The 16552-nt window shown below is 42.0% G+C and overlaps 1 protein-coding gene across 1 annotated transcript; it reads left to right on the plus strand.

Annotated features, from left to right (window-relative positions):
• The first annotated feature begins 6271 nt into the window (after positions 1 to 6271).
• Positions 6272 to 8171, plus strand: LOC136472347 (phospholipase A1-Ibeta2, chloroplastic-like). Its single transcript, XM_066470061.1, has one exon. It carries the CDS (start codon positions 6409 to 6411, stop codon positions 7942 to 7944), a length of 1536 nt encoding a protein of 511 aa, XP_066326158.1. The 5' UTR covers positions 6272 to 6408; the 3' UTR covers positions 7945 to 8171.
• Positions 8172 to 16552: the final 8381 nt, after the last annotated feature.

The raw sequence follows: 16552 nt of genomic DNA on the forward strand, positions 1-16552 counted from the left end.
TTGCATATAAAAATATTAAGTAATGCTTTTCACAGCCATGTAACGGAGTACTGAAGAAGTAAGTTACACTTACCGCACATAGTATTTTTATAGCCAGCTTTTCCTTCCTTGCTGGATCATGCCTTCCGTGATGATTAGTGACATAGAACCTAAATGCCCTGTTCGAATTATTTTAGCAAATACAACTTGTTAGTATCCAGAAGTGAACGTTACAAGTACATATACAAACATATAAGCTAATGAGGATTGTCGATATGTATACGTCTTGAGAATCGATATAAAGTCTTTGTATGTCACCGGGTCCCTATCTATTGAATTAAAGACCCATGCCATGCTCCTTCCGACATCGACGGCTATACAAATTCAGTGGTTGCTGCATGGATTTAATCATAGAACTAGATAAGCTCTTTTGCATCGAATAAAATATATCGAACAAAGCTTTAAGTATAGAGTTGAACTTACTTGAAGTTGTATGGTAGCCATATAGTAGAGTGTTGTTGGAGAGTTTTGAAAGCCAGGGCAATGTATGCCGCAACCTTAAGGGACTCTTCACGGAAACATGCTTTGAACCTTAACGAACCATACATCCAAGAGTTTCTGTACTCCATCTTTTACAACAACAACAAAACAAACATTAAATGACTACTTATTCAGATATATATAAAAATAAATCAAATTAATAATTACTTGAGAATAATTGTATATACTTCAGATATATATGAATATAAATCTAATATAATTACATGAAGCATACAAACACACCATGGTAGAGGAAAATTAATTAATGGTCTATTTATCCATAATTAATTAAAATACATATTTATTGATTACAATAAACAATTTTAAAGACAACAATTAGCAACAATTATACTTTACCCAATATCTTTCATACAAACCTTAGTCCAATTTTATCAAACATAAATTTACAAAAACAAAATTAATAAAAAAACCAAACCCTAGATCTAGATCTACATGCACATGAAACATGCATAAAACTAACTAATTGTTCACTAAAATCAAGAAACATGGACCAAATAAGGGTATGATCTTGTTCTCTCCCTAATTTACCCTAGTATATTTAAAACTTGTGTCTAATTTGCTTTATAAGTAGCTCAAGCACCATAGAAGAGAGAGAAAAACAAAACTTTAATTACTCACTAACCAACCATTAAAACTACAAAAAAGTGTGGAATACCATTTTTCTTGCCTTCTACAACTTCTCCACCAAAGGATTTGAGATCAAAACCTTCCCCTCTTAGTAGAGCAATTTTTGGAAGGTGCTCAAGGCCTCCCCACCTTTCTTTCATGGGTTGAAGTGAGTGACCCGAGGAGGAAGAAGGTGCTGCAGCTATTTTATATGTGGGTCATTTGTAGGAGCGGCTGGTGATTGAGCCGCCCCTACAAATCGGAGCTATTTATACGGGGGTCATTTGTAGGGGCGGTTCAATCACCAGCTGTCCCTACAAATAGCAACGCCGGGGGCGGCTGGTGAGTGAGCCGCCCCTATAAATCATACCCATTTGTAGGGACGGCTCATATCACCAACCGCCCCTACTGTTCTATTTATAGGGGCGGCTGGTGTCTGGGCACCCGAGCACGGCACTGTAGGGGCGGCTCCATCACCCATCGCCCCTATAAAAAATTCGAACTCAACAAATATAGCAACAAGGTATTGTAATCCATAACCACATGATCAAGTGTAATTAAGTAATGAATTGCACATAAATAATTTAAATGAACATACAACAATTCCCTCAGTTTTTTGGGCCGCCCATATCCGTGGGCACGGCTAGTATACCATTTTATTAAACTCTACGTAGAGGTGTACACTTTCACTGTGAGTCGTGATTTGCCCTTTCACCCGAGGTGATCAGCCTCTTAACCCACTACCAAGGAAGGTCGGTAGGGTTCACTATGAAGCCTTTCAAAGATTTCGTCTAACAAGCTAGGGCCACAGGGTCATCAGATATAGGAACCCCCCTTCCAAAAATAAAGAAAGGCACACTTTCAAAGCTATGCTCAACAGGACAGAGGCTGTCCTATACCCAACTCGCAGACCTCTAACCCGCTAGAAAAAGGTTCTCATACTGAGCTAAAGCCAGAGCCATATAGCCCTCATAGTTGTACTATAAGTCCCAGCTTTTGCCAAAGGATAACATTCATCATTTATGTTTATATCACATTTCATTAAACAAGCCCAAGATCATGGTCATAGAAAGAAAACCCAAGCTATACTTGCCTTTAACTTGCTTTACACCAAAAGCATCTTGCTTCAAGAAGCATCAACTTCATCTTCCATTCTACAGCTTCGGGCGCTCAGCTTCTGATCTTCAACGCTCTCAAACGGTTCTTGTCTACTCGAAACAAGCACCACACATAGGCAAACATACAAGAAACAAAGTAGACTAAGACAACACACCACACAAGAGAAAACATCGTACTAAATGAGAACTCGTTACTACGATCGAGAGAACGCAAGAAACACCGATAAACCAACTATCGTTAAAAAGAAACGACTATCGAGAGCTTTATATTATTAAAAGAAAAGAAAAACCTACATGCTTGTTTTATTTTAGTTCAACAAAACCATAAGAAGAATGTTTGCACAAATTCACATTTTATTTTAAAAACCATGTTAAACTAGTCATATTTTATTTTATAAACATATCTTCAATTATTATTTAAGCCATTTAAACATTTATAGATTAGATAACATGAAACATGTGAGACACTAAACGAACAACTAAAGGTTTCGAGGTTGATCTAAACAAATTATAATCGAGAAGATATTATTGTTGATATTAATCATATTAACATTTATTTATGAAAGCACGATGTATAAACCTAAATTACTTTTAATTATAAAACTAATTACAAGCATGTTAATCAATTTAATATTTAGCTATATATGGAAAATAATGCGACATGAAAACATCAACACTACTGCGTAGAGCTCGACGTTACGAAACCAACGCAACCGGAACGACTCGAATCGGACTTAAAACGAAGAAACAGCGGGGATTAACATATCGATGGCAGAACTGTAATTAACTCATGGCGAACTTGTAACTCACCTCATCTTTTTCCTGGATCCGGAGACGAGGACGAAGATGGCCGGAAAAGCTCGCTGGAGTTGGCCGATGATGGCATGACAAGGAGAGTTGAAATATCAATTTACTACACGAAGGATTTTCCAAACTAGGGGCTCCTCATACGGTAGTTTTGGTGTGCTTAGCCCAAGGGGTTGGTACATATATATAGGGCGGAGAACTCCCCACATCTACATCGACTAGCAATATGGTACTAATTAATGTTGCACCCTCCACCTTTACTAATAGGCCTAATTAATTATTAAAGCCCATTAGTAAATAAAGACATGGGTCTTTGGGCATGAGGAAATCTGAGATATTTTATTATTTTCGGAATTAATTAATTTCATGGATAAAATAATTCTAGAAAAGTCCAGAATTGAATTTTAAGCCACAAAAAATACTCCTAAGGCTCCGAAAATCCAGGGAAATTTCTCAGAGATATTTTAGAACAAGACGAACCCAAATAAAGTATTTGGAGCTCATGAAAAGATATTTTGGAGCATTTAAAAATTAGATTATGCTCACAAACAAGTGGGAACAAGTTCCGAAAAAAGCCAAAGAAATTCCCGAGGTATCCATGGAGATAGGTTGATGAATAGTGAGCAGGAATGAGTGATTTGGATTTTATGGAAAAGATTTTAGGATACTTCTCAAGCAAATATTAAGTTGGAAAACAAGGAATTTGATCCGTGAGAAAGACTAAAAATTGCTGGAGAAAGAAGATCGACTTATTAAGCACATTTTAAAAATCTTTTCTCACAACATGAAATAAATCAACAACCAAGCATCACATCAAGCAATAGCTCGTCAAATTAATTTGGAAAGCTTGAAAATTCACATTTTTCCTATAACTAAATTTACGCTAGTTTAAACTAAGATTGGTAAATTTTATCCAAATATCAAAATATTTATTTTAATTAATGTTTTCTATGCACACCCCAAAATTAGAAATTTTGGGGTGTGACAGTAAGCAAAGAATTCTGACGACGACAAGTATCGGGAAAACACAAGAAAGGAGGTAAGAAGAATTGAACAGGCTTGCAAGCCAAGTTAGCTGCTGCTACCTTCTGGCGTTGTCTCGTGATGTCGGACACCTTTTGACCTGAGAATGACCAGTGAAAAATAAACTATTTCTGCACATCACGTAAGTGTTGTCGTTTGGTCCAACATGCAAACAACCACATGTGTATGTGTGTAATACAGCTGCTGATCACAAAGCTACTAGCTCATCAATTAGTTGATGCAGGAAATTAAAAAACAAGCTTTGAATCGGCCGTCTTCTTCCTTGGAATCGATCAGCTCTCACTACCTTTTTCTTTTCTTTTTCTTCTAGTTTTTTGAATGAGGCAGCTGCCTTTTTCTGAAGACTAACTGAAACTTGGGTCAGCAAGTAGCTAGCTCTATTTGGGCAAAACATTTGTGAATATTGTTGGTGTTTTTCCTTACGTGTGGTGAGAGCGTTTTTTCCCTCCAAGTTGGTTTTTTTTTTGCCAACTATTGTACTGTACTTCCTTCGATCACAAAGCTTTTTGTTCCATGTTAATTTAACAACCTTGACTAGCAATTTATCTATAAAAAACATTATTTGTAAAGAAAGGAGAGATATATTGTGAAAATGCATTTTTTTTTTCTAAATAAGTCTATTAATGTCAATCTTGTGTTGACAATTCATATAATGAGAATATAGCTATTGGTCAGAGTTAAAAATATTTGACTTCGGATATATATATAGATGGACCTATATTATACGTTCAAAGAAAGTAGGCCATGTGAAGAGAGAGGCCGGACCATAAGGAGGAAAACACCAGCGTAGAGGAAAACAGCTAGGTTACTTGGAAACCACACTGAAAATGGATTTTAGAGTCAAAATCGAACGGTATCGATAGTTGAGGTACCATTTCGATGATAATTCAAATTCAAGGACAAAATTAGAAAAAATAGAAGAGTCAAGTGGCAGAAAAATGGACCTATTCATTATATGATTTAATGAATCCAACAAGATTATTTTAAAATCAAGCAGCTGCCTTTTTCTGAACTGGAAGTAATTAATAGAACTCATAGTCAGCTAGCTGTACTTGGGCAAAGTATTTATGCATACTGTAGGGACAAATAATGCCACTCTTAGCAGCCTTAAACAAGGTGTGGCTGCTGATCACTGAAGGCACAAAGAAGCTTGCTCGCAAGGAAAGAAAGAAAAATGGAAAAAAAGAAGAGAAACACATAAGACACAGAAGGGCATACATATATGCTGCTGATCATCAGTAAGTTTGCAAGTAGGAACGGTGGCTGCTGGACTCAAAATAAAACCCCAAAAAATAATTAATAATTTAAGATTAACTAGTACTCTACATACCGTTGACGCGATGGCAGCTATCGAAACAACATGGAATAAACAATAAAAAAAATATAATAAACAATAAAATAATATGCATCAGCTTGGGAGGCAGCAGGCAGCCGTCAGTATCCCGTCCGTACATACCCAGCCACCAAACGGCCCTTTTTTTTGTAAGTTTATTCATCATAAGCCTAATCTTTTTACCTCTAGTTATGAATAAGAAAAAAAATATGAGTTGACAACAAAAAGTCAGGATTACTTACTCCCACTGTCTAAAAATGGATGCAATTCTAGAATTATATGCTAAAAAATACAATTCTAGCTTTATAATCAGGTGTGGTATGCTAAAAATATATGCTTTATATGTGTGGATGTGCACTTTGCATTTCCGATATGATAAACCACGTCAAAATTAAGCGCCTGTTCGGCTGGTTCGTCAGCCAGTTTGTTCTGTTTTTTTTCTCTCACAACATTCCAGTATAAACAGTAAATAATCTAGTTCAGCGAAACACTCTATAAATGCTGGACACGGAAAAAAAAAGTAAGCCGTTACGTCACAAATTGAAGGATGAAACAAAAAAATAGCGAGCTGTCACGTCACAACTGTAAGGATGAAATCGTTGCACTGCACTGTAGTGCTTGAGCGCCAAAAAATATATATATATATATTTATTTATTTATTTATTTATTTATATATATATATATATATATATATATATAGAGAGAGAGAGAGAGAGAGGGAGATCGTTGACGCGAAAAATTAAAGAGACGAAGAAGAAGATGCGGGTAGGAAGGTGCTCCGTTGACGCGATCAGCCCAGCGCCTTTAAAGAGCCTCCTCCTGCCACCCAGGTCGCAGCTGTCCGATCAGTCAGTCCCCTGCTCTGCCGGCCTCCCGCAACCGTTGCCGACTTCTCTTCTCTTCTTGTATGCCGCTCCATTTCCATTGCCGTCTCGTCGACCACTCCCACTTTTGCCTTGCATGTCCACCGCCCCGTCGCCGCCGTCACTGTCTCTGCACCGCCCAGCGGTGACCGCCGCCGCGAGCGCCAGAGTAGCCACCGCCGCGGCTCCGCCGAGCAACAACGCCGCGCACCTCGCCAGCCTCGACAAGCTCTTCCGCAACCGCGGCAGCGCCGCCGCCGTCGAGAGCGCGGCGCCGGCCGTGGTCGCCGCTACGCAGCAGCGGAGGCAGCAGCCGCTGCTGCGGCTCCCGTCGTTCCTCACGCGGACCGGGGCGGCCAGGGGCGGCGAGGACTCGTCGTCGGCCGTGGCGGCGCCCGCGCTGTCGCCGCGCCGGCTCGAGCGCCTGCTCCAGCCCGTGGCGCCCGATGGCCCGTCGCCGCGCGGGAACATCGCGGCAGCGTGGCGCCGCCTGCACGGCGAGGACGGCTGGCGCGGCCTGCTGGACCCGCTGCACCCGGACCTCCGCCGCGAGATCGTGCGCTACGGCGAGTTCGTCGATGCCGCCTACGGCGCCTTCCTGTCCCGCCCGGACGCCGAGCCGGGCCGCCGCGCGCGCGTCCCGCTCCAGGACGCGGCGTACCGCATCACGGCGCCGCTCTTCGCCACCTCCTCCGTCGGCCTCCCCACCTGGCTCGCCGCCGCCGCGCCGTGCGCCGCGCAGCGGACGAGCCTCGTCGGCTACGTCGCGGTCTGCGACAGCCCCGCCGAGATCCGACGGATGGGCCGCCGCGACATCGTCATCGCGCTCCGTGGTACCTGCACCGTCCTCGAGTGGGCCGAGAACGTGCGCGCCGGCCTCGTCCCGGCCACCCACCATGACTCCACCGCTGCGCCGGACACGCCCAACGCCAAGGTGGAATGCGGCTTCTGGAACCTCTACAAGACCGCCGGCGAACGCTCCCCGAGCTTGTCGGAGATGGTCGTGTCCGAGGTGCGGAGGCTGCTGGAGAAGTACGAGGGCGAGGAGGTGAGCATCACGGTGACCGGGCACAGCCTAGGCGCCGCGCTGGCGGTGCTGATCGCGGACGAGCTCGCCGGCGGCGTCGCCGGCCGCGCGAGGGCGCCCGTGGCGGTGTTCTCCTTCGGTGGCCCGCGGGTGGGCAACCGGGCGTTCGCGGCGCGCGTGGAGGCGCGGGGAGCGCGCGTGCTCCGCGTCGTGAACGCGCACGACGTCGTGCCGCGGTTCCCGCCGGGCCTCCCGCTCCCGGGCTACGCGGACGTCGGCCGCGAGCTCCGCCTCGACAGCCGCGCGTCGCCGTACCTACGGCCGGACGCCGACGCCGCGTGCTGCCACGACCTGGAGGCGTACATCCACCTCGTCGACGGCTTCCTCGGCTCGCATTGCCCGTTCCGGGACAACGCCAAGCGCAGCATCCTGCGCCTCGTCAAGAACCAGGGCGGCAACGTCAAGCAGCTGTACATGAGCAAGGCGAAGGACATGCGCATCCAGCTCGACGGCGGCGGCGGCGCGGCCGCCGACATGGCCGGGTCCATGCTCGGCCGCGTCGACATGCCCGGCGCGGCGAGCACGGTGGTGGAGTGTGTGCACTGACGGACGGCCGCAACCGCAACGGCGGGGCGAGCTGGGTGTGGACTCACGTACGTCGGCGCCCAAAAGGAAATGTTTCGTCAACACAGATAATGGGGGGGTTGACTTGGGCCATTTTTTAATTTGTTTTTTTTTTTTGGTATTTGGTCTCAACTTTTTACCAAGTACAAAGTATTGTTGTTGGTTGGTGGATCCGTGGATATACCAAACAATCAAAGTGGTAGGTACATGAAAACATTGTAAAGATGAACATTAACTGATTAGTTGGTTAATACTAATAGTATTACATCATGTTGTGTCTTACATGCTTCTTGAGCCACACATGGGCATCTCCAAGTATATAACCTATAACACAGTGTATTATTATGATTAAAAGCAGAGTTTACCTCCGTCAAAACAAAGTTTCTAAAAATAGTTTATAATTAGTTTAACGACATGATCTTTTTCACTTCTGCTCCATCCGTTCAAAATTATAAGACGTTTTGACTTTTCTAGATTCATAACTTTTATTACGCATCTAGATATATGTTATGTCTAGATTCATAGTAAAAGGAATGAATCTAGAAATATCAAAACATCTTATAATCTGGAACGAAGGAAGTGTATTTCAAGTGTCTAGATTTTAAGATGATTTAAGGTACCACTCTTGTATCACCAACAAGCACAAGTAAATTGTTAATTTTGTAATTTGTTATTTGTCTTTGTGTTATAACATATTAAATTTTTATTCTTATCTGCCTATAGAAATAATTATAAATTGTTAGTTGACTTTGTGTCAATACAAATCAGATTTTGTCGGATTTATGGTTTTGTCTAACGGAATTTTTATTCTTGGTACCAAAATTACAGATTACGCCTACAGAAATTACAATGAACGAAATCTGCAGTTTAATATAAAATATATGTAATAACCATCGCCTGAAAGGAAAATAAAATTCAGACACCTAAATTTTAACAAGTCCCTATCTTTTTCGTATAGTGTCTGTTAAATTTAAAATTATTTGACTCTTCAAAATAGGAGGCATGCATTTTCTTTAAGACGGAGGGAGTGCATAGTAAAGTGGATTGGCTTTTAATTGGCATTATTGTAAAAAAGAGAAGAGACTTGGTCGGGTCCCGGGTTGCTGGGACATAATGGAGCCACAGCCACCAAGTTGGCTAGTGCGGTGTGCAGTGTGTAGCCGGGGGCCAGGAGCTTCCCACCAATCTGAGCAGGGGAGATGATCCTGATTCTTGGGGGGGCTTGGGGGGGGGGGGGGGGGGGGGGGGGGGGGGGGCGGGATTAAGGCCAGGACTCGACCTGAAATGGACACCTTGAGCTCAGGGAGTTGTTGCTCATCTGAAATGGTAACTTGATGTCTCCATGTACTGGTTAGAACGAGTCATCAAGATCAATACTAGTGGCACACGAACAAGATAGATGTGCCTAGATTTTTTTTTACTGTGACAGATGGAACTAGATGAAGTTGCAACTAAGGCCCGGTTTTGATGCAAAGTACTGCATCCATTTCAAATTATAAGTCATTTCAAAAATCTTGAAGAGTCAAAGCATCTTAAGTTTGATCAAAATTATAGAAAAAATTATAAAGATTTATGACATCAAATAGGTATACTATAAAAATATAATTGATAAAGAATCTAATGAAGTTGGCATCACAAATGTTATTATCTTATTATATAAATTTGATCAAACTTGAGATGCTTTGACTCTCCAAGATTCTTGGAATGACTTATAATTTGGGATGGAGGGAGTACTTTTGAAGTATTAGAGAAATACTTTGGTTTTTAAAAGCTACTGGGTGTTTGGATGCAACAAATCTAGTACTCTCTAAAATTGTAGTCTTTTTGGAGTTTTAGAAACTCCACTTATGACCTCTTTTTTTTCTAAACCATAGTTTTGTGTCACTTTAGTTTACAAAATCACAGTTTTGTGATACTGCAGTTTTTGAAAACCGCATCATCCAAACAAGCCCTAATACTTTTCTTTTTTATGTATACTAGTAGTATTCATCACGCTAACACCGAGTAGTATTATTCTCCAAAAACTCTTTCTTAAAGTCAAGATTAATTGCATATACTATACGCCATGGATGGCCAAGAAGCTAGCAACTGAATGGATTAGATAGTTTATACACTAAAATTTGAGACTCTTAGAGAGTAAATATAATAAAGGCTTGTAAATAAGCTTTCTGCTAAGGAGAGAGAATAGAAGTGGATAAATGGCCATTGTTAGTGGCGAGTTTCATATGTTGTTTCAAAAAACGTAGAATGCAATGAAACGTGGATGAAACCATCACTCTTAATGCATATATAGTTTCATTCTTTTATTTTATAGACATTGGATTCTATGACTCATCCGGGTAACTGAACCAAGAGAGGTTTATCCTCATGAAACTCATTTTTCTCTCTCTTCTTAAAAATGTTGTCACCTCATCAAAAATACTTATGTGACAACCTATTAAATGCAAATGAAGCTATGATAAAACTTCCATTAAGACCGACTAATGCACGAGTTCCAAAAAAAGTTTGTGAGATGTGAAAGTGGGACATGTATTAGGGCACCTGGAATGGATAGAGCTAGTTACTAGCTCTAAGACAACTTCTCCAATAATGCTAACTTTTAATTTTAGCACTAGCTTTTAGCATGGACATCCCCACATGGCACTCTCACATAACCTTGAAATATGTGCAAGAGTTTAGCTCTTGATCAAGAGCTAGCTTTTCTCTCTTTTCTATTAAAATATAAAAAAAATCTTAGGGCTAGTTTAAGAGTCAATTATTGGAGCTACCCTTATTGACGACGCACTCCTTATGTTCTATATTTATAAGTAGCATTGACTTTTTTGGTACATCGAATTTCCTATGTAACTGTTTACACCAAAATTTTGGAAGAAGAACGCGGGAACTTGAAGCTTCTAGGATTGTGTCATCAAGGAATCGATTAGATAAGAATTGGTATCAGCTGATTTAGATATAATATCAAAATTGGCTATTTTATGGATGACATCAGTAGACGGTGTCAATGGGCTATACTTGAGTGGCGCTAGGGAGATATGTCAGATTCTACGAATAAGGAAAATTGGGATCCAAGTTATTAGGGACAATTGTCTGTTGGACATCCAAAGTGATGGTCCTTTGCTGGCAGACACCCACTTTGGAGCATTTTGCTAGAAGACACTCTGGTTTGGTGGAATTAGGCCACATGACACCACGGATCGGTTGTAGCCGGATGAGGAGAGAGAACAGCAGTGAAATGACATTCTTGCCCCTGCCGATTTCTTCTTCCTCTCTCCCTTTCTCTTTTTTCCCATGCCACGCCGTCGAGGACTCAGTCCACTAGGATGGCGACCGAGCACGGCACGCTCTGGAGCACGCGGACGTTGGCTCCACCCGCGTGCACACACCGCCATCCTCGTGGTGAGATAAACAACTCTTTCTCTCAGTATGTACGAGAGTGTGGGCTCAAAAGATGAGCCGCATGCACCGCATGCACATGGTTTGACCAGGCACATCCCTATCCTTTCCCCTCTCTCTATTTATCTTCTTTAGGAAACATAGAAGGGAAAGGAGTAGGGAGAGGCAGGCGGCCAGCCAGGTCGGCTCGTGTCTCCAGTGCCAATCACCGGTGGTGGGCGACCGAGGCTGGCTGTGCGACGGCTTGCGCTCGCCTACACCCACGCCTAGTGGTGGCCTAAGAGGGCCGTACCAGCGTACCTCCCACACGCGCTCAACCGTGCCTATGGCTGTGGCGGCACCTGGCCAGCGACTAGCCGAACCACGCTTGTGTCTGCCTCATGGCCGGCCAGATCTGCTTTCTCGGGGCGACGGCGGTCGACTAGGCTCATGCGCACCCACGATAGGGGCTGGCAGTGGCGGCGGCAGGGCCAGAGGCGCTCGCGTGCGCTCGCACCCATGGGGAAGACATGGGCCCGCACTTATGCCCCTCTCACGTCGCAGCTGCAATAGCCAGGCGTTCTCGCCCACTGCGGTGGTAGCTGGGTGACCACAGCAATAGCTGGCTTGTAGGGCTAGCTCACCTCACGCTCGCACACCCGTCAGCGACCGGGGTGGCTTCGGCGGTGGCCTATAGGCCTGCTCGTCCATGCCTACGGTGGCGGCCTGTTGGGCCTGCTCATCCGCACCCTTGGTGGCCAGGTGGCTTAGCTCTGCGCGCCCATCGACGACTGGGGTGGCTACGGCGGTGGCATGTAAGGCCTGCTTGTCCACATCCACTGTAGTTTGGGCTATAGTGCGTCCATATTCTTGGTGGGGCTTGCGGCTGCCACGCAGTCTGCGCGACGATGGCCATGTTTGCTGCCAGCGACGACCCCTACTAGGGGTGGCCTCATTCTGTTCGCACATCTTTAGGACGGCGGCCATCAGACCCATGGTGTGAGGATTCACGACCGTGTGTCGGTGCTCAGCACTTCGGGACTAGCAAGCTCGTCTTCGACATTTGTACGGCAATGGCGTCGGTGCCGCCTTTGTGTTGCCGGGCGTTGCTGAAACCCGACGAGTATGTTATTTGGTACTTTTGTGTCAAATTCTGGTTGCTTCAGGCAACCAGTGATGGCTTTATGCCCTGCTCAACTACCGTGGTGCTTGTATGCAGATCCATAGGTGAGGAGCTTGTTCGGTCACCATCCTCATGGACCGCGTCTTTGGCGGCGTGGCGCAGGAAATAGAAAAAAAGAGAAAGGGAGAGAGCAAGAAGAAAGCGGCAGGGGCAAGAATGTCATTTCACCGCTGTTCTCTCTCCTCAACCGGCTGCAACCGGTCCGCGGTGTTCTGTGGCCTAATTTCACCGAACTAGAGTATCTTCTAGCAAAATGCTCCAAAGTGGGTGTCCGCCAGCAAAGAACCATCACTTTGGATATCCAACAGACAATTGTCCCAAGTTATTATTAAGTTAGGAAGTTTTCTTTTATTCCAAGAATTATAATGAGTCGTATTTGAGTAGGATTCATGTTTAGGTTCTTGGTATAAATATTAGACCCTGGTTATTGTAAAGAGGGACAAACATTCAATGAATACAATTTTTTTCGGCTTTCGCCATCGCATTAGGAGTAGAGGTACTGTAGATCTCGGTGAGTTCTTCAGCAAATAGGGTTGCATCGACTGATCGACCTCCAACTTGCTTGTGAGTACCATCATGACTTGTATTGTACTTGTAAAGCTGCATCAGCTAATTGATCTTTTATGAGCCATAATATAAGTTAGTTATCGATCTGTATCATAGTTTGTAAGGCTGTATTAGCTTATTGATCCCTTACGAATCATAATACAGATCAAAGTTATCAATCTTGTATTAAATAACTTATTATTTAATACAATATCATCAGTTATCGAATCAGCTAAGATTAGTAGGATTTATTTGCTATTTTCAGTTGATTCACTAGTTATTGATCTTGTTATAATTAATGTTTTCTTAATTATAACAAAATCACCTTATTAAAATAGAGATAGATCGGCATCATATCATCTTAATTGGTCGTCTTCTAGTCTGGTCACTCTTTAAATCTTATGATTGATGGATTAATTCCACTAGATTGGTTGTTCTATTTCTATTCCAATCAAACATAGTATGCATTCAAAGACATGTTTCAATCTTGAATAAACTCATTAGTTAATGAGATCTAATCTAATGACACTACCATAGCTGCATCGATCCGGTCGAACCTCACTGGTAAGACTTTAGATTAGGAATTATTGATTAGTGGTCTTGTTCATGATCAAGATATGTACTCTGTTTGTTTGCTATGACTGCATCGGCTATTTTAGCCAATTTGCCTATACTATCACGCATATAGCATATTTTTATGAATCTGTCAACATATAGATGATTTTATAGATTCTTTGGCTTTAGTTTGTTATCATTATCATAGCTGCATCGATCCGATCAAACCTCACTGTTGATGATAATATATTAGATTCAAACTGTTTGTAGATTCATTTATATTAGACAGTCGATTTGTTCGTATGTTATACTTTTTTCATGGATACGCTGGATATCGACTGTTTAGTCGATAGCCTCATTGAATCGGCTATCTAGCCATACATTTGGAAATGTTTGGTGTAACACTGACATGTTCCACCTTAAATTTCTGATAAGATTTTCTCTTCTTGTTAATTACATGTCAAATTGACTAGCACGTCATTGGGTTTTTAAAATTGACTGGTTCTGTGTTGAAGCCAATCAGATCTCTGGTCTTGTTCCACTCAGATCTCCTGACTTGCTATGTGTTGATCACATCATCACATTTTTGTGTCAACATACTTTTTGGCATGCCCGATGGGATCACAATCGTCATGGCGGTTCACAATAACAAGGACATTCTTATGGTGTCTTATGAAGACTTGCCTACTAAGGATAAAGATGTCATTAGTAAAGTTATAGAGGAGTTTCAAAACAAGTATTTGATGTCATACACCAAAACATATGACAATAAAGTTATTCAGAAATATCCACTGCCGAGAGTTTTGATGCATGAAAATTCAGATACAAACGAAGCTGATGATAGGCGTTTCTTTGTAGAAGCTATCAACAAATCTATTCATGATGCAATGCTGAATCATACTATAGCCTTCTTGAATACATTCCACAATACCATGAAGGAGGTGTTTCATGGATTTTCACTTGATCAGGTTGGACCAGATTATTACAATATTCCGCATCTGTTGACTTAGGGGACTAATCAAGCCGGTACTAGCCATCAAGGAGCATCACTAGCTAAGAGTGATAATGCCTAGGCAATTCAGAATTCATCTGAACAAATTCAGGGTGCTACTACTAATCAAATGCAATATAATCCTGGATCATCAGTATAGCATGTGCAAGAGCCGACAGGGTAAGTTTAGAATCAGATGGTTAATTTTGATACATCAGGCCAAATACCACCATCGGCTCAAAAAATAGCACCATCGGTTCAAAGGATTCGTAGAGATATAGATCTTAATGTTTTTAATCAGAGATTTCAAGTAGCAAATCAGCAAGGGGCTCGACAGATAGATATTCGCCAAGGATATCATTATGGTTTAGATTATAATACCCTCAATATGATTCTAAATCCAGAATATCAAGGCACTCAAAATTTCAATCCACAGATGGGTTAGCAATTGCTAAAAAATTCAAACTCAAATGCTGATGAATTGTTGATCAGAGTAACCAAAATAATGAAAAAACAGTTTGGTTTAAAACCAAAAGGGCAAACCTTTTCGTATAAACGTCCATATCTAGAGTGGTATGATCTAGTGGCCCTTCCTACAAATTACAGACTTCCAGAATTTGCTAAGTTCACTGGTCAAGATAGCACAAGTATAATAGAACATGTCAGTCGATATCTTACTCAGTTGGGTGAAGCCTCTATTGAGGAAGCACATCGAGTTCGTTTATTCTCTTTGTCCCTGTCAGGACCAGCTTTCACTTGATTTTCATCACTAGCGGTTAATTCTATTGCCAACTGGAGTGATCTTGAAAAGAAATCTCATACATATTTCTATACTAGGACAGAGAAAAGAAAGATCACATATTTGACAACTATAAAGTAAAGGGCTAATGAATTGAGTGCTGAGTTCCTTCAGATGTTCCAAGAAACAAGAAACATATGCTTTTCGTTGAATTTGACTGATGATCAGCTAGCTGTGTTGGCTGTTCACGAAATGTTGCCAACATGGAGAGAAAAGTTGCTTGAGCAAGAATTTAATAATTTAGGTCAATTGACTCAATGGGTGGAAGCACTTAATAGCCAATTCTAGAATATGCACAGAGATATCCGATTCTAGAAGAATGCTGCAATCACTAAAGTTTATAATCCATATTTAGTCGATGAGGATGATGAAGAAGAGGAAATTGCTGCAGCTGAATGGAATTGGGGTAAAAAGATAGTAATGATTCCAAATCCTTGGGGAAAAGAAGTTGAAGAGAGTTATGATTTTGATGTTACAAAAGCAGACAAAATTTTTGATTTCTTGCTTGAGAAGGGACAGATTAAACTGCCTACCAATAATGTTATATTACCTCCCGATCAATTGAAGAACAAGAAGTTCTACAAGTACCATAATACTACCGCTCATACTACTAATGATTGTAGGATTTTTCGGCAGCATATTCACAGGGCTATTCAACAAGGGAAGGTTAAATTTGATACAGCTCAGAAAATTAAAGTTAATGATAATTCTTTCCCAAAGGATCATAATATGGTTGATGCTAAGTTGTTCAAAGGGAAAACTAAAGTTTTAACATCATCCAGGGCAAGAGAAACTAGAACAGTTGATCCGGAGATGTAAATATCGACTGATGAATATAGAGAAATTAAAATGCATCATGACCAACAAAAGAGTCGATATGAGTAGGGAGAAACATCGAGAGATGGTGCGTTGAGACCATATGTTACATCTCAAATCATGTTGAACAAGTGGCAATGGCAGAAAGAAAAAGATTATCAGCGTTGGTTGGAAGAAAGGGAATATCAACGTCAACAAGAAGAAGAAAGATATGAAAGAGAACAAGCTGAGTCACATTGGAATTGCCCTTTCTTCAGACATTATTAGAACGAAGGTTTGAGATTACCTACTAGGAATAATTGCCTAGAATGTAACAAACAATATTGGG

Source organism: Miscanthus floridulus, chromosome 8 (genome assembly GCF_019320115.1).
Source record: "Miscanthus floridulus cultivar M001 chromosome 8, ASM1932011v1, whole genome shotgun sequence".
NCBI classification, from domain to species: Eukaryota; Viridiplantae; Streptophyta; class Magnoliopsida; order Poales; family Poaceae; genus Miscanthus; species Miscanthus floridulus.

Coding starts and splice junctions, on each gene's coding strand:
- LOC136472347 (XM_066470061.1), top strand. CDS start 6,409: ATGTCCACCGCCCCGTCGCCGCCGTCACTGTCTCTGCACCGCCCAGCG.